The sequence below is a fragment of the Ursus arctos genome, unplaced genomic scaffold (genome assembly GCF_023065955.2).
Source record: "Ursus arctos isolate Adak ecotype North America unplaced genomic scaffold, UrsArc2.0 scaffold_28, whole genome shotgun sequence".
NCBI classification, from domain to species: Eukaryota; Metazoa; Chordata; class Mammalia; order Carnivora; family Ursidae; genus Ursus; species Ursus arctos.
This window is the reverse complement of record NW_026622963.1, coordinates 11919058-11942128: the sequence shown is the minus strand read 5'-3', so window position 1 is coordinate 11942128 and position 23071 is coordinate 11919058. Positions and strand designations below refer to the sequence as shown.

Below are 23071 nucleotides of genomic sequence, written 5' to 3'. Positions count from 1 at the left end.
TAGATAATATAAGAAAGCAAATGATGTTGATATGTTGTTTCTGTTGATATTACCTTTGATCACATGGTTAAGGTAATACCAAGTTCTTTACCGCAAGGTTTCTATTTTCCCTTTTTGTAATTAAAAGTTATCTTGTGGGGAGTTATTTTGAGGCTTTGAAAATACTCTGTTTCTTATCATACTTTTGCTCACTAATTTTTACATCCATTAATGATTCTCTCTTGCAGTAATTATTACTGTGGTGTTTGTCTAATGGTGCCTTTTCTACTTATCATCATTCTCTCATTTATTATTCAGTGAATTTTTTATTTCAATTACTGTACTTTTTAGTTTGATTTTCTTTTTTAAAACAGGTGTTTGACTTTCTTAGACTCAAACTGCAAAACTATTCATGGACAGCAGCTGAAATCTCACTTCAATTCTTTTGTCTTCAGCTCCGTCCCACACATTCATGGTACTAGGATCACTGAGACATTTATAAATAATTAGGAGAACCCACTTTCTGGCTCTCTCCTTTCTGAACTTCATTCTCACAGTCTAGCAGTTGTTTTTGCCCTGAATTGTCCTCTAGTTCTTCAGGCCAGAAAGACTGGGTTTTCTATGGTAATTCTAGTAGTTGCATCTGGTACCAACTATGCCCTGTCCTCAGGCTAAAAAGGCATAAACCAGGGAACTCACACAATGCACTTCTCTTCTTCTAAGTGTCTATTCCAATCAGAATGTGTCAGCTTTTGAATGGTCTCTAGTACCTTTAGGTATTTGTTTTTTCATACTTTACCCAGAGTTTATATTTGTTATCTACAGGAGGGTCAGTCTGAGGAGCTTATTCAGTTATACTTAAAGCAAACAGGATCATCTGTTTAACTTATTCTTTCACATTTACTAAGACTTGCTCACTGGCCTACTGCACAGTCAATTCTTGTAAATTTTCCATGTGTTCTTATAAGGAATGTAGGTTTCTAATATTGCATAGAAGGTTCTATGTGTTAAACCAAATTTATTAATAGTTTTATCCAAAATTTTTACATATTTAATAGTTCTGTTTGCTTTACTACCATTTGAAGGCAGTGTGATAAAATCTCTGCTATGATGCCGGATGTGTCAATTTCTTCCTCAAGCAGTCAATTAATGATTTTAGGTTATAGTCATAATGATGGTGATGATACTATTTCCTATGACTGCAGTAGAAGGACAATTAAAGTTATAATCTGTTAGCCATTTACATGTCTTCTTCAGAGAAGAAGTGTCTGTTCATGTCTTCTGCCCATTTCTTGACTGGATTATTTGTTTTTTGGGCATTGAGTTTGAGAAGTTCTTCACAGATCTTGGATACCAGCCCTTTATCTGTAATGTCATTTGCAAATATCTTCTCTCATTCCCTGGGTTGTCTTTTAGTTTTGTTGATTGTTTCCTTTGCTGTGCAGAAGCTTTTTATCTTGATGAAGTCCCAACAGATCATTTTTTTAAAAAAAGATTTTATTTATTTATTTGAGAGAGTGAGTGAGAGAGAGAGCACAAATGGGGGGGTGGCGGGAGCAGCAGAGGGAGAAGCAGACTCCCCACTGAGCAGGGAGCTTGATATGGGGCTCGATACCAGGACCCTGGGATCATGACCTTCAGGCAGATGCTTAAGCGACTGAGTCACCCCGGCGCCCCCCAACAGTTCATTTTTGCTTTTGTTTCCCTTGTTTTTAGAGACATGTCTTGCAAGAAGTTGCTGTGTCCAAGGTAAAAGAGGTTGCTGTGTTCTCCTCTAGGATTTTGATGGTTTCCTGTCTCACATTTAGGTCTTTCATCCATTTTGAGTTTATCTTTGTGTATGGTGTAAGAGAATGCTCCACTTTCATTCTTCTGCTTGCAGCTGTCCAATTTTCCCAGCACCATTTGTTGAAGAGACTTTTTTTCCATTGGATATTCTTCCCTGCTTTGTCAAAGATTAGTTGACCACAGAGTTGAGGGTCCATTTCTGGAGACTCTGTACCACAGAGTTGAGGGTCCATTTCTGGAGACTGTTCAGTCCCATTGATCTGTGTATCTGTGTTGGTGCCAGTACCATACTGTTTTGATGACTACAGCTTTGTAGTATAGCTTGAAGTCAAATGGCTAACAGACACATGAAAAAATGCTCCACATCACTAGCCATCAGGGAAATACAAATCAAAACCACAATGAGATACCACCTTACACCAGTAAGAATGGCCAAAGACAGGGAACAACAAATGTTGACGAGGATGTGGAGAAAGGGGAACCCTCTTACACTATTGGTGGGAATGCAAGCTGGTACAGTCACTCTGGAAAATAGTATGGAGGTTCCTCAAAAAGTTAAAAATAGAGCTACCCTACGACCCAGCAATTGCATACTGGGTATTTACCCCAAAGACACAGATGTAGTGAAAAGAACGGGCACCTGCACCCCAATGTTCATAGCAGCAATGTCCACAAATAGCCAAACTGTAGAAAGAGCCAAGATGTCCTTCAGCAGATGAGTGGATGAAGAAGATGTGGTCCATATATATAATGGAATATTACTCAGCCACCAGAAAGGATGAATACCCAACATTTGCATCGACATGGATGGAACTGGAGGGGATTATGCTAAGTGAAATAAGTCAAGCAGAGAAAGACAATTATCATATGGTTTCACTTATATGTGGAACACAAAGAATAGTGCAGAGGATAATAGGGGAAGGGAGGGAAAACTGAAGGGGAAGAAATCAGAGAGGGAGACAAACCATGAGAGACTCCTGACTCTGGGAAACAAGATGAGGGTTGCTGGAGGGGGGTGGGTGGGGGGATGGGGTATCTGGGTGATGGGCATTAAGGAGGGCATGTGATTTGATGAGCACTGGGTGTTATATGCAACTAATGAATCATTGAACATTGTATCAAAAAATGATGTACTATATAATGTTGGCTAACTGAATTTAAATTAAAGAAAAGAAAAAAATAAGGTTATAATCTGACCTTTTTTTTTTTTCCCTAGATCAATTCTGAATGTAGCTTTGAGGGTAAAGCTCTACAACAATCAAAACATCACTTAAATATCCTTACCAAACTAAACTGGCAGTGTGTCAAGTAATAGAGTGGAAAGAATACTAGGTTGGGATTTAGGAAACTTGAATTTAAATCGCAGTTCTATTGGTAACAGGCTGTGAAACTTTTGGCGAGTACTCTACCCCATACATCTTCCATCCCTTTCCTCCTTTGAGTTCCACTGCCCTCATTTATAAAACAGGAGGACCAAACTAGACCAGATACTATGAAGGTCTCCTCTCTGGTTCCAATATTCTCTGTGTCAATAAGGTATTTGGCCCATTAGACACAGACTTCACATTACTGATGAAAAAAGGGCAGGTTGTCCTTGACAGCCTGAGTATGTGCCACATAGCGAAAGGAGGTAACAAGATGCAATTGGCATCAGGAGTACTGTACCTGTGGAGGGTTGAAGGATTTCTAATCCCATATAATTAACTATGGAGTCCATGTTCTGGCTCCTTAGTACAAAGAAAACAATGTAGTTAATGGCCAGTCCCAGGCCTTTGCTTTTATAATGAAAATCAAACAGGCACCTGCATGGCTTTGCACATGACTCAGTAAAAAACAATCCCCTTGCTGTAGGGTTCACTTGTATTTTCTTTGTTTATATACAGAACTTTCTTGTCACCTTCCGAAGTGCTCATCACCAGTCTCTTTGATCCAACAGTACCATATCAATTATTTAAGGTTTGTACATCACTTTTCAATTAACAAACTCCTTGGCTAAGAAAATATATACATATAATATATCAGCATATTCTTTAAATATTCCATGAAGAACAGGTCACTACGAATTAAAAATATGGATGCTAATAAAATATTTAGTGCTTTTAAAAATGCAATGAAACATCAAGAAATTATAAGTCTTTTAATTAAATCCTTTTTCAGTGAATCCTACCCAGGTGATAATATTAAACATGTATAAAATTAAAGTCACAAAAATGTTGCGTTGTCTCATTTGTCAACTCAATAAAGTGAGGACACATTGATTCAGGTTACAGGAAGGGAAACCCTGGACAGGGGCTAAGGAGACTAGGATCCAGGTCATGGTTTCATCACTAGGTATTTGTGTATTCCCTGACACATTTCAATTTGCTCATCTGTAATATGGACTATTTACAATTTCAAACAGGAGTCTGTTAATCTATCGTCCCAGCACTCAGCAGTACTTTCACTGGTGTTTTTTTAATGATAAAAACATGTAATGTAACCCCTAATAATTTTAAGTATACATTACAATCTAATTAACTATAAGCACAATACTGTAAAACAGATCTCCAGAACTTTTTAATTTCACATGACTGAAACTCAATACTCACTAAACAGCAACTTCCCATTTCCCTTCATCCCAGCTCCTGGCAACCACCATATTACTTTCTTTTTTTTATGAGTTTGACTACTTCAGATATCTCAAGTAAGTGAAATCATGCAGTATTTGTCCTTGTGTGACTGGCTTATTTTGCTTAGCATACTGCCCTCAGGTTCATCCATGTTGTAGCATAAGACAGGACCATCTTCTTTTTTATGGCTGAAGAGTATTCCACATATACACATATATATGTATATATATGTACAAATATATGTATGTGTGTGTGTATTATGTGTGTGTGTGTGTATACAGACACACACACATATTTTCTTTATCCACTCATCTGTCAATGGACATTTAAGTTATTTCCACCTCTTGGCTATTATGAATAATGCTACAGTGAATATGAGAGTGCAAATGCAGGCCCACCTCATTTTACTATGCTTCACAGATATAGCATTTTTTACAAATTGAAGATTTATGGCAACCCTGCATTGAGCAAGTCTACTGGCACCATTTTTCCAACAGCATTTGCTCACTTCATGTTTCTGTGTCACATTTGGAAATTCCTGAAATACTTCAAACTTTTTCATTTTTATATCTGTTATGGTGATTTGTGATCAGTGATCTTTGATGTTATCATTGTAATTGTTTTGGGGCACCATGAATTGAACTCATATAAGACAATGAACTTGATAAAGGTGTGTGTTCTGACTGCTCCATCTACCAGCCATTCCCCCAACTCTCTCCCTTTCCTTGGGCCTCCCTATTCCTTGAGGAACAATATTGAAGTTAGGCCAATTAATAACCTTACACTGGCCTCTAAGTGTTCAAGTGACAAGATTTTCATGTCTCCCACTTTAAATCAAAAGCTAGAAATTATTGAACTCAGTGAGGAAGGCATGTTGAAAGCTGAGCTAGGCCAAAAGCTTAGCCTCCTGCAACAGTTAGCCAAGCTGTGAATGCAAAGGAAAAGTTCTGAAGGGAATTTTTTTTCTTGAAGCAAATTAAAAGTGCTACTTCAGTAAACACATTAACAATAATAAAGTGAAACAGCCTCATGGCTGACATAAAGTTTCAGTTGTCCAGATAGAAGATCAAACCAGCCACCACATTCCCTTAAGCCAAAACCTAATCCAGAGCAAGGTCCCAGCGCCCTTCAATTCTATGAGGGCTTAGAAATGAGAAAAGTATAGAAGAAAAATTAGCAGAGGTTGGTTCCTGAGGTTTAAGGAAAGAAGCCATTTCCATAACATAAAAGTGTAGGGTGAAACAGCAAGTGTTGATGTAGGAGCTGCGGTAAGTTATCCAGAAAATCTAGCTAAAGTAATTAATGACTACACAAAACAACAGATTTTCTCATGTAAATGTAAACGAAACTGCCTTATGTTGGAGGAAGACCCCATCTAGGACTTTCATAGCTAGAGAGGAGAAATCCATGACTGGTTTCAAAGCTTCAAAGGGCAGGCTGATTCTCTTGTTAGGGACTGATGTAGCGGGTAACTTTATGTTGAAGTCAGTGCTTATTTACCATTCTGAAAATCCTAGGGCCCTCAGGAATTATGCGAAATCTATTGTACCTCTGCTCTATAAGTAGAACAACTAAGCCGAGATGACAGCACATCTGTTTATGAACCTAGTTTACTGGATATTTTAAGTCTATTATGAACACCTACTTGCTTAGAAAAAAAGATTCCTTTCAAAGTATTATTGCTTATTGACAATGCGCCTGGTCACCCGAGTTCTGATAGAGATGTACAATGCTATGAATATTGTTTTTGTGCCTGCTAACACAACATCCATTCCATTGATCAAGGAGTTACTGTGAATTTGAAGTCTTATTACTTAAGAAATACACTTGTAAGGCTGTAGCTGCCACAGATAGGGATTCTTCTGATGGGTCTGGACAAAGTAAATTGAAAACCTTCTGGAAAGGATTCACCATTCTAGATGCCATTAAGAACATTTGTGATTCATGGGAAGAGGTCAAAATATCAACATTAACAGGAATTTGGAAGAAGTTGGCTCCAACCCTCATGGAGGACTTTGAGGGGTTCCAGACTTCAGTGGAGGAAGTAACTCAGATGTGATGGAAATAGCAAGAGAATTGGAATTAGAAGTGGAGCCTGAAGATGGGACTGAAATGCTGTAATCTTATGACAAAACTTTAATGGATGAGGTGTTGCTTTTTAAAGCTGAGCAAAGAAAGTGGTTTCTTGAGATGGACTCTGATGAAGATGCTATAAAGATTATTGAAATAACCAAAAAGGACTGAGAATATTACATAAAGTTAGTTGATAAAGCAGTGGCAAGATTTGAGAGGATGGACTCCAATTTTGACAGAAGTTGTACTGTGGGTAAATACTATCAAATTGCATCACATGGAACAGAAAAATCATTTGTGAAAGGAAGAGTCAATCAATGTAGAAAACTTCATTGTTGTCTTATTTTAAGAAGTTGTCAAATAAACTTAGTCAAGGAGGTAAAAGATCTCTTCTCTGAAAAGAACAAAACACGATGAAAGAAACTGAAGATGACACAAACGGAAAGATGTTCATGGATGGCGCTAACAAATATTCTTAAAATGTCCATATTAGCCCCATTCCGTGGGTTGCCTCTTAGTTTTGTTGACTGATACCTTTGCTGTGCAGAAGCTTTTTATCTTGGTGAAGTCCCAAAAGTCATTTTCGCTTTTGTTTCCCTTGCCTTTGGAGACGTGTCTTGAAAGAAGTTGCTGCGGCCGATGAGGTTACTGCCTATGTTCTACTCTAGGATTTTGATGGATTCCTGTCTCACATGGAGGTTTTTCATCCACTTCGAGTTTATCTTTGTGTACAGTGTAAGAGAATGGCCCAATTTCATTCTTCTGTATGTAGCTGTCCAATTTTCCCAGCACCATTTATTGAAGAAACTGTCTTTTCCATTGGATGTTTTTTCCTGATTTGTTGAAGATTAGGTGACCATAGAGTTGAGGGTTCATATCGGGCTCCCTATTCTGTTTCATTGATCTATGTGTCTGCCAGGCAACGTGATGCACCCAGCTTTGTTTTTCTTTTTCAACATTTCCTTGGCAATTCAGGATCTTTTCTGGTTCCATACAAATTTTAGGATTGTTTGTTCCAGCTCTTTGAAAAATGCCATTGGTATTTTGGGCTGGGATGGCACTGAAAGTATAGATTGCTCTGGGCACCATAGACATTATAACAATGTTTATTCTTCCAATCCATGAACATGCAATGTTTTTCCATCTTTTTGTGTCTTCCTCAATTTCTTTTATAAGTATTCTGTAGTTTCTAGAGTATAGACCCTTTACCTCTTTGGTTAGGTTTATTCCTAGGTATCTTATCGTTTTTGGTGCTATTGTAAATGGAATTGATTCCTTAATTCTCTTTCTATAGTTACATTGTTAGTGTATAGAAAAGCAACTGATTTCTGTGCATTGATTTTGTATCTTGCCACACTGTATGAGTTCTAGTAATTTGGGGGTGGAGTCTTTTGGGTTTTCCACATAGAGTATCATGTCATCTGCAAAGAGAGAGAGTTTGACTTCTTCTTTGCCAATTTGAAGGCTTTTTATTTCTTTTTGTTGTCGATTGCTGATGCTAGGACTTCTGGTTCTATGACGAACAACAGTGGTGAGTGTGGGCATCCCTGCTGTGTTCTTGACCTTAAAAGAAAAGCTCTCAGCTTTTCCCCATTGAGAATGATATTCTCTGTGGGCTTTTCATAGATGGTTTTTATGAAATTGAGGAACGTTCCCTCTTATCCCTACACTCTGAAGAGTTTTAATCAGGAAAGGATGCTGTATTTTTTCAAATGCTTTTTCTGCATATATTGAGAGGATCATATGGCTCTTATCTCTTCTCTTATTACTGTGTTCTATCACATTGACTGATTTGTGAATGTTGAGCCACCTTGCATCCCAGGAATAAATCCCACCTCGTCGTGACAGATAATCCTTTTAACGTACTGTTGGATCCTATTGGCTAGGATCTTGTTGAGAATTTTGGCATCCATCTTCATCAGGGATATTGGTCTGTAATTCTCCTTTTTGATGGGGTCTTTGCCTGGTTTTGGGATCAAGGTAATGCTGGCCTCATAGAACGAGTTTGGAAGTTTCCCTTTTGTTTCTATTTTTTGAAACAGATTCAGTAGAATAGGTATTATTTCTTCTTTAAATGTTGGTAGAATTCCCCTGGGAAGCCATCTGGACCTTGACTCTTGTATTTTGGGAGGTTTTTGATCACTGCTTCGATTTCATTACTGGTTATTGGTCTATTTGGATTGTCAATTTCTTCCTGTTTCAATCTTGGTAGTTTATAGGTTTCCAGGAAGGCATCCATTTCTTCCAGGTTGCATAATTTATTGGCATATGGTTGTTGATAATAATTTCTAACGATTGTTTCTATTTCCTTGGTGTTAGTCGTGATCTCTTCCCTTTCATTCATAATTTTATTAATTTGGGTCCTTTCTCTTTTCTTTTGGATAAGTCTGGCTAGTGGGTTTATCGATCTTATTAATTCTTTCAAAGAACAAGCTTCTAGTTTTGTTGATCTGCTCTACTGTATTTCTGGTTTCTAATTCATTGATCTCTGCTCTAATCTTAATTACTTCTCTTCTTCTGCTTGGCTTAGGCTTTATTTGTTGTTCTTTCTCCAGTTCTATAAGGTGTAAAGTTAGCTTGTGTAGTTGGGATTTTTCTATTTTTTTGAGTGAGGCATGGATGGCTATGTATTTCCCCCTTAGGACCGCCTTTGCAGTATCCCATAGGTTTTGGACCTATGTGTGTATCCAAGATCTATAAAGAACTTCTCAACCCAACACCCAAAAAACAAATAATCCAGCCAAGAAATGGGCAGAAGACATGAACAGACACTTCTTCAAAGAAGACATATGAATGGCTAACAGACACATGAAAAAATGTTCAACATCATTAGTCATCGGGGAGATTCAAATCAAAACCACATTGAGATACCACCTTACACCAGTTAGAGTAGCAAAAATTAACAAGGCAGGAAACAACAAATGTTGGAGAGGATGTGGAGAAAGGGGAACCCTCTTACACTGTTGGTGGGAATGTAAGTTGGTACAGCCACTTTGGAAAACAGTGTGGAGGTCCCTCAAAAAGTTAAAAATAGAGCTACCCTATGACCCAGCAATTGCACTACTAGGTATTTACCCCAAAGATACAGATGTAGTGATAAGAAGGGGCACATGCACCTCAATGTTCATAGCAGCAATGTCCACAATAGCCAAACTGTGGAAGGAGCCGAGACACCCTTCAACAGATGAATGGATAAAGAAGATATGGTTCATATATACAATGGAATATTACTCAGCCATCAGAAAGGATGAATACCCACCATTTTCATCAATATGGATGGAACTGAAGGGTATTATGCTAAGTGAAATAAGTCAAGCAGAGAAAGACAATTATCATATGGTTTCACTTCTATGTGGATGATAAGGAATAGCATGGAGGACATTATGAGAAGGAAGGGAAAAATGAAGGGGTAGAAATCAGAGGCAGAGGTGAACCATGAGAGACTCTGGGCTCTGGGAAACAAACTGAGGGTTTCAGAGGGGAGGGGAGTGGGGGGATTGGTTAGCCCAGTGATGGGTATTTACAGAGGGCACTGAATGCAAGGAGCACTGGGTGTTTTGCACAAACAATGAATCATGGAGCACTACATAGGGAACTGATAAAGTACTATGTGGTGACTAACATGACATAATAAAAAAAAGTCCATATTACTCAAAGCAATCTACAGATTTAATGCAATTCCTAGCAAAATATCAATAGCATTTTCCACAAAACTAGAACAAATAATCCTAAAATATGTATGGAATCACGCACATACACAAAAACCCAAATAGCCAAAGCAATCTTCAAAAAGAAGAACAAAACTGAAGGTATCACAATCCCAGATTTCAGGATATACTGCCAAGTTGTAGTAATCAGAGCAGTATGGAATTGGGACAAAAACAGATACATAGATCAATGGACAGACAAGAGAGCCCAGAAATAAACCCACAACTTCATGGTCAATTAATCTTCAACAGAAGAGGCAAGAATATGCAATGGGAAAAAGAAAGTCTCTCCAACAAATGGTGTTGGGAAAACTGGACAGCTACATGCAAAAGAATAAAACGGGATGACATTTTTACACCATATTAAAAAATAAACTCAAAGTGGATTAAAGACCTAAATGTGAGACCTGAAACCATTAAAATCCTAGAGTATTACACAAGCAGTAACCTCTTTGACATCAGGTACAGCAACTTCTTTCTAGATATGTTCCTGAGGTAAGGGAAGCAAAAGCAAAAATAAACTATTGGGACTATTTCAAACTTAAAAGCTTCTGCACAGAAAAGGAAACACTCAACAAAACTAAAAGACAAGCTACTGAATGGGAGAAGATATTCGCAAAGGACTTATCTGATAAAGGGTTAGTATCCAAAATATACAAAAAACTGATAGAACTCAACATATATGGAATATATAGAACAGAGCAGAGGATCATAGGGACAGGGAGGGAAAACTGAATGGGAAAAAAATCAGAGAGGGAGACAAACCATGAGAGACTCTTGAATCTGGGAAACAAACTGAGGGTTGCAGAAAGGGAGGAGGGTGGGGGGATGGGGTAACTGGGTGATGGGCACGAGATGTGATGAGCACTGGATGTTATATGCAAGTAATGAATAGTTGAACATTACTTCAAATACTAATGATGTATTATGTGTTGGCTAACTGAATTTAAAAAAAACAAAAAAACAACTCAATACCCAAAACAAATAATCCAATTAAAAAATGGGCAGTAGGCATGAACAGACAGTTCTCCAAAGAAGACATCCAGATGGCCAACATATGAAAAGAAAAGATGCTCCACATCACTAATCATTACGGAAATGCAGATCAAAACCAAAATGAGATATCACCTTACGTCTGTAAGACTGGCTAAAACAAAAAACAAATAACAAGTATTGGTGCAGATTTGAGAAAAAGGAATTCTAGTGCATTGTTGGTGGGAATGCAAACTGGTGCAGCCACTGTGGAAAACAGTCTGAAGGTCCTCAAAAAATTAAAAATAAAATTACCTTATTATCCAGTAATTCCTCTACTGGATATTTACCCAAAAATATGAAAACACTAAAAACAAACAAACAAACAAACAAACAAACCCAGATACATGCACCCTTATGTTTATTGCAGCATTATTTGTAATAACCAAATTATGGAAGCAGTCCAAGTGTCCAAAGACAGACAGATGAATGGATAAAGATGTGGTATATCTTATTCTTAGATTTGTTGACTTGGGATCTAACATGTGATCTATACTGGAGAATGTTCCATGTGTGCCTGAGAAAAATGTGTATTTTGCTGCTGATACATGGAATATTTTCTATACATGTGTTTGGTCCATTTGGTCTGCAGTATTGTTTAAAGCATCTGTTTCCCTAATTAGTTTTCTTTCTGGATGTCTATCCATTATTCACATTTGGGTATTGAAATCCCCTACCTTTATTGGGTGGCTGTCTTCTTTTCCTTTCAATTCTTTCAATGTTTGCTTCTTACTCTTGGGTGTCCTGATGGGTGCCTATGTATTTATGATTGCTGTATCTTTCTGGAAAATTGGAAATTGTCCTTTTATCTCTTCTGAGTTTTTCACTTTAAGACTATATAGTCTTACAGAAGTATGGCCACTCTGCTCTCTTTGGGTTATTATTTGCATGGAAAAATCTTTTTTCAATTCTTTCACCTTCATCTTATGTGTGCCCTTAAATCTAAAGTGAGTCTCTTGAGTCTATTTGAGTAGACAGTATATAGTTGGATCTTGTTTTTTGTGTGTCTTTTTATTGTGGAGTTTAACCCACTTACATTTACAGTAATTATTGGTAGAGAAGGGCTTACTATTGCCATTTTGTTAATTATTTTCTGTCTTGTAGTTACCTGGGCCCTCATTCTATCTCTGCTGTCTTCCCTTGTGCTGCTGATTGTTTTGTAGTAACATGCTTTGATTCCTTTCTCATTTTCTTCTGTGTATCTTTGATAGGTATTTTCTTTATGGTTACCAGTGGGCTTACATATAACATAGTTATAATAATCCATTTTAAGCTAACAATAACTTTAATTGCAAACAAATATGCCATCCTTTTACTTATCTCCCCAACGTTTTATTTTATTGATGTCACAAAATACATTTTTTTATGCGTGGAGCCCAATGTGTGGCTTGAACTCATGACCCTGCGATTAAGAGTTGGACGCTTCACTGACTGAGCCACCCAGGTGCCACATAAAATACCTATTTTTATATTAGGTATTCATTAGTATATTTTAATAGTTACAGTTATTATTATACTTTTATATAGAAATATACAAGTTGTTACCAGATAATTTCTATACTATAATTAATTCTATGTTGGAATTTAAATGATTTATAGCCTCCTTGTTACAGTAATACAACATTCTGCATTACCAGGAAGATTTACACAGTTGACCTTTGAACAACAGGGGGATTAGGGGTGCCTAATGTACAGTCGAAAATCCAAATACAACTTTCAATTCCACCAAAACTTAACTACTAAGAGCCTTCTGTTGACTGGAAGACTTATGATAACATAAACAGTTGATAAACACATATTTTGTATGTTATATGTATTGTATACTATATTCTTACAATGAAGTAAGATAGAGAGAAGAAAATGTCATTAAGAAAATCATAAGGAAAAGAAAATACATTCACGGTACCACAAAATCCACATATAAGTACGCATGTAGTTCAAACCCACGTTGTTCAAGGATCAATTGGACTTTCATATGCTTTTGTACTGTTGTTTAGCATCTTTTTGTTCCCACTTGAAGGACTCACTTTAGAATTTCTTCATTTAAAAATTTTTTAAAAGATTTTTTTTTAAGTAAGCTTCTGCACAGCAAAGGAAACAGTCAAAAAAACTAAGAGGCAGCCCACGGAATGGGAGAAGATATGTGCATATGACACTACAGATAAAAGACTGGTATCCAAGATCTATAAAGAACTCAAACTTAATACATGAAAAACAAATAATCAAATAAAAAAATGGGCAGAAGATATGAAAGGACACTTTCCCAATGAAGACACACAAATGGCTAACAGACACATGAAAAAATGTTCAAAATCATTAGCCATCAGGGAAATTCAAATCAAAACCACATTGAGATACCACCTTATGCCAGTTAGAATGGCAAAAATGGACAAGGCAGGAAACAACAAATGTTGGAGAGGATGTGGAGAAAGGGGAACCCTCTTACACTGTTGGTGGGAATGTAAGTTGGTACAGCCACTTTGGAAAACAGTGTGGAGGTCCCTCAAAAAGTTAAAAATAGAGCTACTCTATGACCCAGCAATTGCACTACTGGGTGTTTACCCCAAAGATACAGAAGTAGTGAAGAGAAGGGCCATATGCACCCCAATGTTCATAGCAGCACTGTCCACAATAGCTAAATTGTGGAAGGAGCCAAGATGCCCTTCAACAGATGAATGGATAAAGATGTGGTCCATATATACAATGGAATATTACTCAGCCATCAGAAAGAACGACTACCCAACATTTGCAGCAACATGGACGGGACTGGAGGATATTATGCTAAGTGAAATAAGTCAAGCAGAGAAAGACAATTATCATATGGCTTCACTCATTTATGGAATATAAGAAATAGCAGGGAGGTGAGTAAGAGAAGGAAGGGAAGAATGAATGGGGGGATAAACAGAAGGGGGAATGAACCACGAGAGACTATGGACTCTGGGAAACAAACTAAGGGCTTCAGAGGGGAGGAGGGTGGGGGATTGGGATAGGCCAGTGATGGGTATTAGGGAGGGCACATATTGCATGGACCACCGGGTGTTATACGCAAACAATGAATCATGGAACACTACATCAAAAACTAATGATGTACTGTATGGTGACTAACATAACATAATAAAAAATTAAAGAAAAAATTTTTTTAAAGTAAACTCTACACTGAACATGGGGCTCAAACTCACAACCCCAAGATCAAAACTTGTCATGCTCTACAGACTAAGCCAGCCAGGCACCCCTCACTTTAGAATTTCTTGTAAGGCAGGTCTAGTGGTGATGCAATCCCTTAAGTTTTGTTTACTTCTTCATTTCTGCAGCATAGTTTTACTGAGTATAGTTTTCTTGGTTGGTGTTTTTTTCTTTTAGTATTTTGAATATATCATTCCATCCCTTTTGGCCTATAGGGTTTCTGGTGAGAAATCACTGATTTTATGAGGGTTCCCTTATACATGACAAGTCACTCTCTTCTTGCTTTTTTCAAAATTCTCTCCGTCTCTTTTGACAAGTTGATTATGTTTCTCTGTATGGATTTCTTTGGGTTCATTATAGTTGAAGTTTGTGGGACTTCTTGAATCTGGATACCCATTTCCTTCCCCAGACTGGGAAATTTTTAGCTATTATTTCTTTAAATAAGCTTTCTGCCCCATTCTCTCTCCTTTTGGGAGTACCATAATGTGTATATTGGTCTATCTGATGGTACTGCATACATCCCTTAGGCTTTCTTCATTCTTTTTCATTCTTTTTCCTTTTTGTTCCTGTGACTGCATGATTTCGGATAATTTGTCTTTGAGTTCACTCACTCTTTCTTCTATTTGATCAAGCCTGCTCTTGAACTCCCATACCTAATTTTTCAGTCCCATCATTGTATTCTTCAGCTCTAAAACTTGTTTTTAAAAGACATTTCTCTTTTGGGGCACCTGGGTGGCTCAGTCGTTAAGTGTCTGCCTTCGGCTCAGGGCGTGATCCCAGGGTCCTGGGATCGAGCCCCGCATCAGGCTCCCTGCTCGGTGGGAAGCCTGCTACTCCCTCTCACACTCCCCTTGCTTGTGTTCCCTCTCTTGCTGGCTGTCTCTCTCTCTGTCAAATAAATAAATAAAATCTTTAAAAAAATTTTCTCTTTATTTTCATTTTGTTTATTCATTGCTTTCTTGAGCTCATTGAACACTTATGATAATTGTTTTGAATTTTTTGTCAGTTAATTCATAAACCTGTTTCTTTAAGATTGGTTTCTGGAGATTTATCTTGTTCCTTTGTATGGGCCATGTTTCCCTGTTTCTTTGTGTATCTTATATCTTTGTGTTGGGATCGGCACATTTGAAAAAAAAAGGTAACTCTTCTAGACTTTACATCCTGGCTTTGTAAAAAGGACCAATCACCTTGGCTAGGAAATCTGGGGTCTTCTGAAACCTTTTTGCGGGTGATGTCACTTCTCTGGGCCTGTGTGTACAATTTCTCAATTAGAGAGTTTTATTGGTTTCTTTTAGTTTCTTTTCAGAACATCATAATCTCTTGCTCCCTCTGGTGTCTGTTTGCAACACTGTAAGTTCTCTGGTTCTACAGCAGCAAACTGCCCTGCTCTCTCTTGTTATCAGGGGCCGCTAGGCATCCAAAGTATGCCAGCTCTCTGTCAGTGCCCTGAGTCAGGTGAGACAGGTATAAGACCCTTGGGCAGCCTTTCAAAAAGCCACAATACCAGACTCACACTCTATTCCTCTCTCCCTCCTAAAGGAGAACCCATGAACTGGGGTATTGTCTGCCAGTGGTGAGCTGTACTGGCTTGGGGGAGGGGGTGAACACAAGTAAAATTAAACAGTTCTTACTCATTTCAATGTGGCTATTCTTGGCTTTGAGATTTCCTGAGGGTACTGCAACATCTTAACTGTCTTCTGGAATTATCATAATGGTATTTTGGTCCATATACTGTTAAGCTGGTGTCTCTGTGGGGCAGTGAGGGCTGGGACTTCCTGTTCTGCCATCTTGCTCTTTTTGCTGGTGTTTTTATTGCCTTCCAGTGTGCATGTCTGGTCTCCTCAAGGAGACATTCTGAAGTTAGAGACTCACTGTTCTGTGCACTGGAAAGATTAAGGCACAGAAAAGATGCTTACCCATGCTTCTAGAATGACAGAAGTAATCTGCTTTAACATATTTAAAAACTCTCATGCTTCTTGGAAAATAATACATCCATGTGAGACTTCATCCTAGATCATGCCTATATAAGTGCACCAATTTTACAGGGCTCCAGATATATTCCCCAAGAGCTTACCCCAAAAATCTTGAATCTCTATTGCAAGGTATACTTTACAGTGCCACCTGTGCTAATTTATCTTTTGTAAAAATCATAACTCAGAATTGTAGAATTTCCACCCTTCCTCAGGGCATATTGAAATCCAATTTCTTCCCCAAACCTCTCTAATGCCCCAAGTTAGAATTCATTCATTAAATATTTAAGGAGCACCTCTTACGTGCCAGGTAGTCTTCTAGGTTGCTTAGGTTCTGTAGCTCTCATGATGTGACAGAACTTCTCACAGCTTTTCTCAGTATTTATGTGTGCAAGTTCTTCTTTTCTTAACTGTGGGCTTCTAGAGCAAAGGAACTGTGTCCAATTTACCTCTGTAACTCTGGCATCTGTACAGTGCTTTGCACGTAATTGATATGAAACAGAAGAGTGCTAAAAGAAAGTCTAAGCAGCTAGACCAGAAAAAAAAATTTTTCTAAACCATCTCAGTTTGCTAAAGAACCAGAGAAGTTGAAGTGCCTCATTATTAGGTATCTTATAAATCCCACCAGATCTCAATTAGTTAGCTTCTTTGATGCTTCCTTCTCATCCTTCTGGAAACTGTGTTGATGACTATTTTCTATCCATTACTTACAGAGTACTGCAAATTAGTGGTCCATATTTCAGTTACTGGATATCAAACCAGTTATCAAGAAAAATGGAAATGTATTCAAGTGATTTCAAGATACATAAAAGTCACCATCCCTAGCCATCTCTACCCTCTGTCTGCCCAAATTAGGAAACACAATCTCTTCTCCCAAGTGTCACAAAGTCAGCCACAACAGTATTAGAATTGACAGCTAGAGAATAAGGAGCCTAAAAGGAACTGTAAAAACCAGGAAGTGCCACGTATAAGGAAAGGAGGAATAAAATGTGTTTGGCAAACAAATGTCCCAGGATTTCACTTCTGAACTGAGCAAAAAAAAAAAAAAAAACAACCAAAAAAAAAAAAAAAAACAAAAAAACCCCAAAACACCACACAGAATGTGCTGAAATCTATTGGTTGGGAGATTAAAAGCTATTCTGAGTGTTAAGAAACCATGAGGTCACAAGCAAGGAAATATTACTTAAAGGAAACTCGGGCTTTCAAAGTAGAGGGAGAGGATCGAGCTACTTACAAGCTTCTGGCACATGGTAGGCACTTAGTAAATGATAGCTATTGTGAAGAGCTAAGGTCTAGCTCAAATGTCCCTCCTTTGTGATGTCTCAAGCTATAAAATGCCTTCCTCTGTGCTCCCACTGTAGTCTGTATAGGCCGCCATCACACTGTTTACTATCTGTTCCCACTCCTACAATGGGATTTCCCAGATGGTGGGGATTATATCCCATGCTTCTCTGGAAGTGGAAATAGTAATAAGCACTTAATTATTTTTTAACAGTATTTTTAAAAAGATTTTATTTATTTATTTGAGAAAGCGAGAGAGCGAGAGCTAGAGAGAGAGCACTCGCATGAGCAGGGAGGAAGGGCAGAGGGAGAAGCAGACTCCCTGCTGAGCAGGGAGCCTGATTCAGGGCTTGATCCTGGGACTCCAGGATTATGACCTGAGCTGAAGGCAGATGCCTAACTGACTGAGCCACCCAGGCACCCCAGTAAGCACTTAATTATTAAGCGAGTGAGTAATAAACTACGTCATATGATATCTCTCAATAAGAATAAGTTTTGAACAGAAAAGACTGAAAAGCTAGGATAGAAGATCCTGTCTATAAATCTTCTTACTCATCCCTTCACATTTCAAAGGCCATCTTTGTTGTTACCCGTCCTGTTCAAAGTATATTAATGTCTCTTCTTCCATTACCAATATAGAATAAGTTTCATAGAATATATTCTTCCAGATGATGCAGCATGGAACACAGTGTTTTTTTTTTTTAATTTTTCACATCTATTTTAAAATAATTTAAACTAAGAGATATGTTTCAAAAATCATAGAGTTCTCTTCGCCCAGTACCCCCTACTGTTAATAAATTACAAAACCATACTATAATTATTGAAAGCAGGAAATTAACATTGAGTCAATAAAATTCACTATTCTGTAGACTTATATGAATTTCCCAGTTTTTCCACTAATGTTCTTTTCCTTATGTAGGATCTCACATTTCATTTACTTGTCAGTACCTCCTCCAACCTGTGACAGTTCTCCACTCTTTGTCTTTCATTACTTGACACTTTTGAAAAGTAGCAGTTATTGTGTGGAATGTCTCTCAATTTGGGTTTGAGAGACCTAGGTTTGACTCTCAGCTCTGTGACTTTCTACCTCTGTAGTCTTGGGCAAGCCAACTTCTCTGGGACTCGTTTCCTTGTTGGTAAAATGGGATAATAATACTGACTTTATGTTTAAAAAAATTAAATGAGGCAATATATATTAAAACATCTGGAATATAAGGCCATATAACAAATGCTAAGTCTTTTCTCCTTGTCCCTGCCTTTCAACTATTTTGAGTAGAATTTTGTGCAAAAATGTCTTACCCATATTTTATAGATAAAACCAAATACAATTTAGCCCTCAAGGATGACTCAGTGTCATGATAAATAGCCACTGCTGTACTGTGTCAACAGTTCTAGGTCTGTGTATTTGTTTTCTCTCACTGTTGACCCCTCCCATCATCAGTATGCCTGCCTGGAAAGGCCTCCTCATTCCCTTTCTGATTCTCAGCTTGAGACATGTGGGGATCCACTTCTCTTTTATATTCATCAATGATACACTAAATCTGCTAAGTGTCAGGCACTGTGTTAGGATCCTGGAGAGGGTGGTAAGTTACTTCCTATCCCTGTTGATTTTATGGCTAACGGGGAAACAGACAAGTAAACAGTTAATTCAAGGTGATCAATTCTATGAATGACTTGATGCCTAGGAGCACACACAAAAAATTCCCAACCTGGACTTGGGGAGTCAGGTTAGGGAAGGTTTCATGACAAAGATGCCATTATGTTTCAGTTAAGGTCTGCAGATTGTACAGAAATTAACCAGATAGAGCAGGAAAGAGAGTAAAAGGCATGTTGTTTAGAAACAAGTATTAGAACTATGCGCTGAGTAAAAGTAAATCGGTTCTGAAAAATAAATCTCCTGTGTTGTAAACGTGCAGCTTGAGAGAGATTTTGTGCCAATACCTCAGGGGCTCAGAAACTTCACCAGGAAACTTCTGGCCCTAGGATTGTGTTCTGGAGGCTGTGGTTGACAGACCTGAACCACTGGATATTATACTGAGCTCACCTCTTTCAACATCTGTGAACTGAAGTAAAATTTCAGGCTACAATTGGCTGCTTGTTCCCATTTCAAAAGTATAACAGGTTTGCCCCTTTTTGACATAGGAGTTTCTTGCTTCAAAAAAATAGAAATCAAGGGCCATCAAAAAGTCCTTTATAAACTACCCTTTTAATGGAGTTGGCAAGAGAGGTTTTGAGGCTTTCCCAAGCTTTCTTCCCTTCTACAGCACTCATTCCTGTGGGCTCAGATTTGGCGTGGAGTCCAACTGACTCCAAAGCCCCAGTCTAACCATATAAATCTATGAACTTGGCAAGTGTTACAAGTATATTATCTGTTAAATATTGGAACTTAGGAGAATCCAATATGAGATTTTCAAATTAAAAGGTTTCTTTGCCAGTCCCTAATTTACTCTCCCCATCATCTTCACTTTTCTTCATCTGGAGGGTAAATAAGCTGAATTCTTTTAGTTTTCTCCACAGGGAATATTTTCCAAACCTTAACTGCTTCTAACTCAAAGCAGTAATATTACATACCGTCAACTGGTGTATCAGGAGGTCCATTAAGAAGGTAATCTTGTTACTAAACAGAACATCGGTGCAATTTTCTGAACAGTTACTGCAGGTGAGGTTGTAAACGTTGATTGCATTGCAGAGAGACCTAATAGAAGGAGAGAAACACCATTTGTAAAACTTGAGTAGCTCTTCTCTATACAATTTAAAATACATGAAATGAATGGTGCAAAAGCAACAGGCACAGGATGGAAATCACTCTGAAAACAAAAAAAGCCTAATATTAGGTACAAGGCCCAACAGCTAGATATAAAAGCTTGTAATTTTTAATCCAAAATTGGGTGTTTGTTAGTATCTAATACTTGTCTCTTACTAATTTCTTAGTTACATAGCAGATAATGGAAATGTATTTAATAGTCTATCTGATAATGTCTTTTATAATTTACATTTACTTAGTTAAGATATAGTGCAATATTGGTTTCTGCAGAATTCAGCGACTCATTACTTATATACAACACCCAGTGCTCATCACAAGTGCCCTCTTCTTAAAAAAATTTTTCAATAGCTTTTATTCATCTATTTGAGAGAGACAGAGATAGTGACAGAGATAGCGAGAGAGAGCACGAGCAGGGAGGCGAGGGAGAAGCAGGCTCCCCACTGAGCAGAAGCCCGACTTGAGGGTCGATCCTAGGACTCTGAGATCATGACCTGAGCTGAAGGCAGATGCTTAACCAACTGAGCCACCCAGGCACACCAACTATTTTTTTTTAATATTTATTTGAGAGAGAGTGAGAGAGAGAGAGAGCATGCACATGAGGTGGGAAGAGGGACAGAGGAGAGGAGGAGAGAGAATTTCCAGCAGACTCCCAGCTGAGGGAGAAGCCTGACGTGCGGACCGATCCCATGACCCTAGGATCATGACCCTAGCTGAAATCAAGAGTCAGGTGCTCAACAGGCTGAGCCACCCAGGCGCCCCACAGCAAGTGCCCTCTTTAACACCCATTACCCATCGAGCTCATGCCCACCCACCTCCATCCATCAATCCTCAGTTTGTTCTCTATCGTTAAGAGTCTCTTATGGTTTGTTTCCCTCTCTCCTTCCCCCCCACCCATATGTTCATATGTTTTCTTTCTTAAATTCCACATATGAATGAGATTATATGGTATTTGTCTTTCTCTGACTCATTTCACTTAGCATAATATACTCTAGCTTCATCCATGTTGTTGCAAATGGCAAGATTTCATTCTTTTTGATGGTTGTATAATCCTGTGTGTGTGTGTGAGATTCCATGTGTGTGTACACACACACACACACACACACACACACACACACACACACACCCCATATCCTCTATATCCATTGTCTTAATAACCTAAGATTAGGTACCTATCACCCAGGAACTCTGGGACCTAGAACTTTGGATAATACATGAAACAAAGGTCTGTCAAAACTCCTCTTTCCAGATCTCTTGGCCTCAGATAAAGGCAGATGAAGGAAGAAGGGAGAGGAGAAACTAGAGGCTTTCCCTCTGTGATAAGAACTGCAGAGTTCTGAGGCAGAGTACCCGGCTTGCTTGGAAACTGCATGGACATGGATTCAGAGTGCCTTAACACAGGAAAACCTAGAAGAGTACAACAGTGTAAGGTCAAACTTATCAAAGAAATGTTTTCCTCTTAGGGGATAAAACAAATTTATATGCCATCATTCAAAGAAACTTTTGGAGCCACAAATTCAATGGGCACTCTTCTGGGTACTCTGAAGACTATGTTTAAAACCTGCATTGCCTGAGTGATCAATGTGGATTCTGGCCTGTCTAAATAAATTTCCTGCTTAAGTCCTATGTACAAATGTTTTGATGTAGTCTATTAGAACCAATCCTGTAGGACAATGATCCTACAGGACCAGAAGCATCAATATCACCTGGGAATTTCTTAGAAATGCGAATTCTCAGGCACCATCCCAGACCCGCTAAATAGAAACTCTGCAGGTAGAGCCCAGCAATGTGTGCTTTAACAAATTCTGTGGGTAATTCAGATGCACCTTCAAGTCAGAGACCCACTGCTCTAGAATAGAGGCTCTACAGTTTGAGCATTGGAATCCCCTATAGATCTTTAAAAATACATACTTGCCTGAGTTCCTCCCCTGGAGATGCCAATTGGGTGAGTTCCAGACATCTGCATGTTTCAAAACAAAGTTAAGAACTACAGGCTGAAGAACCACTATGTGGTTCATCTAACAAATTCATCTAACAAATATCTAAGTGCCTATGATTTTTCATGCATGGCTAGGTGAACAAAACAGCCAAGCTCTCTGTCCTCATGTAGGAGAGAGACAGTGAGAGAGCCCCTGTTGTACTTGTGATTTTCTGTTTGTCCGATTAGTTGGACCTTGCTTCATATAATTGATAGGTTCCTAAACCCTGGGCATAAGAGTATAATGGTTAAGAGCAGCGACACTAGAATAAGATACATCTAGGTTAGAATTCCAGTTCTGCCATTTGAGATTTTAGGAAGTTACATCTTAGTATTAGTAAATTAACATCTTAGTATTAATAAATTAGTAAATTAACATCTTAGTGTCCATTTTCTCACCTATAAAACTAGGATAAAAATACACAGACTTCACATAGGCATCATGAAGATTAAATGAGACAATACATGTAAAGTACTCAGGAAAGTGCCTGGCACATGGTTAAAAAGAAGTGCTAGGCTTTATTTGGGTTACTAATCTTATTATTTTTGTTATGAATAAAGCACAAATGAAATGTTAATAAATTAAATCAAATTAAAGCATACTATAAAAGCTATTATATCCAGGATCATGAAACACATTGTTTCCTAAATGTCTTCATGGTACACTGGCATGAATGATGAAAGGACTCTAGGCTGCAGGGCACCAGGAG

The 23071-nt window shown here is 38.1% G+C and overlaps 1 protein-coding gene across 14 annotated transcripts in view; it reads right to left on the bottom strand.

Annotated features, from left to right (window-relative positions):
* Positions 1-23071, bottom strand: part of SCAPER (S-phase cyclin A associated protein in the ER) — a 522862-nt gene that overhangs the window by 111180 nt on the left and 388611 nt on the right. For all 14 annotated transcript variants that reach the window (XM_057303865.1, XM_048221477.2, XM_048221494.2 and 11 more), the window contains one exon: positions 20194-20317. In XM_057303865.1, the coding sequence (XP_057159848.1) occupies positions 20194-20317 (124 nt within the window). The remainder of the gene's footprint in view (positions 1-20193; positions 20318-23071) is intronic.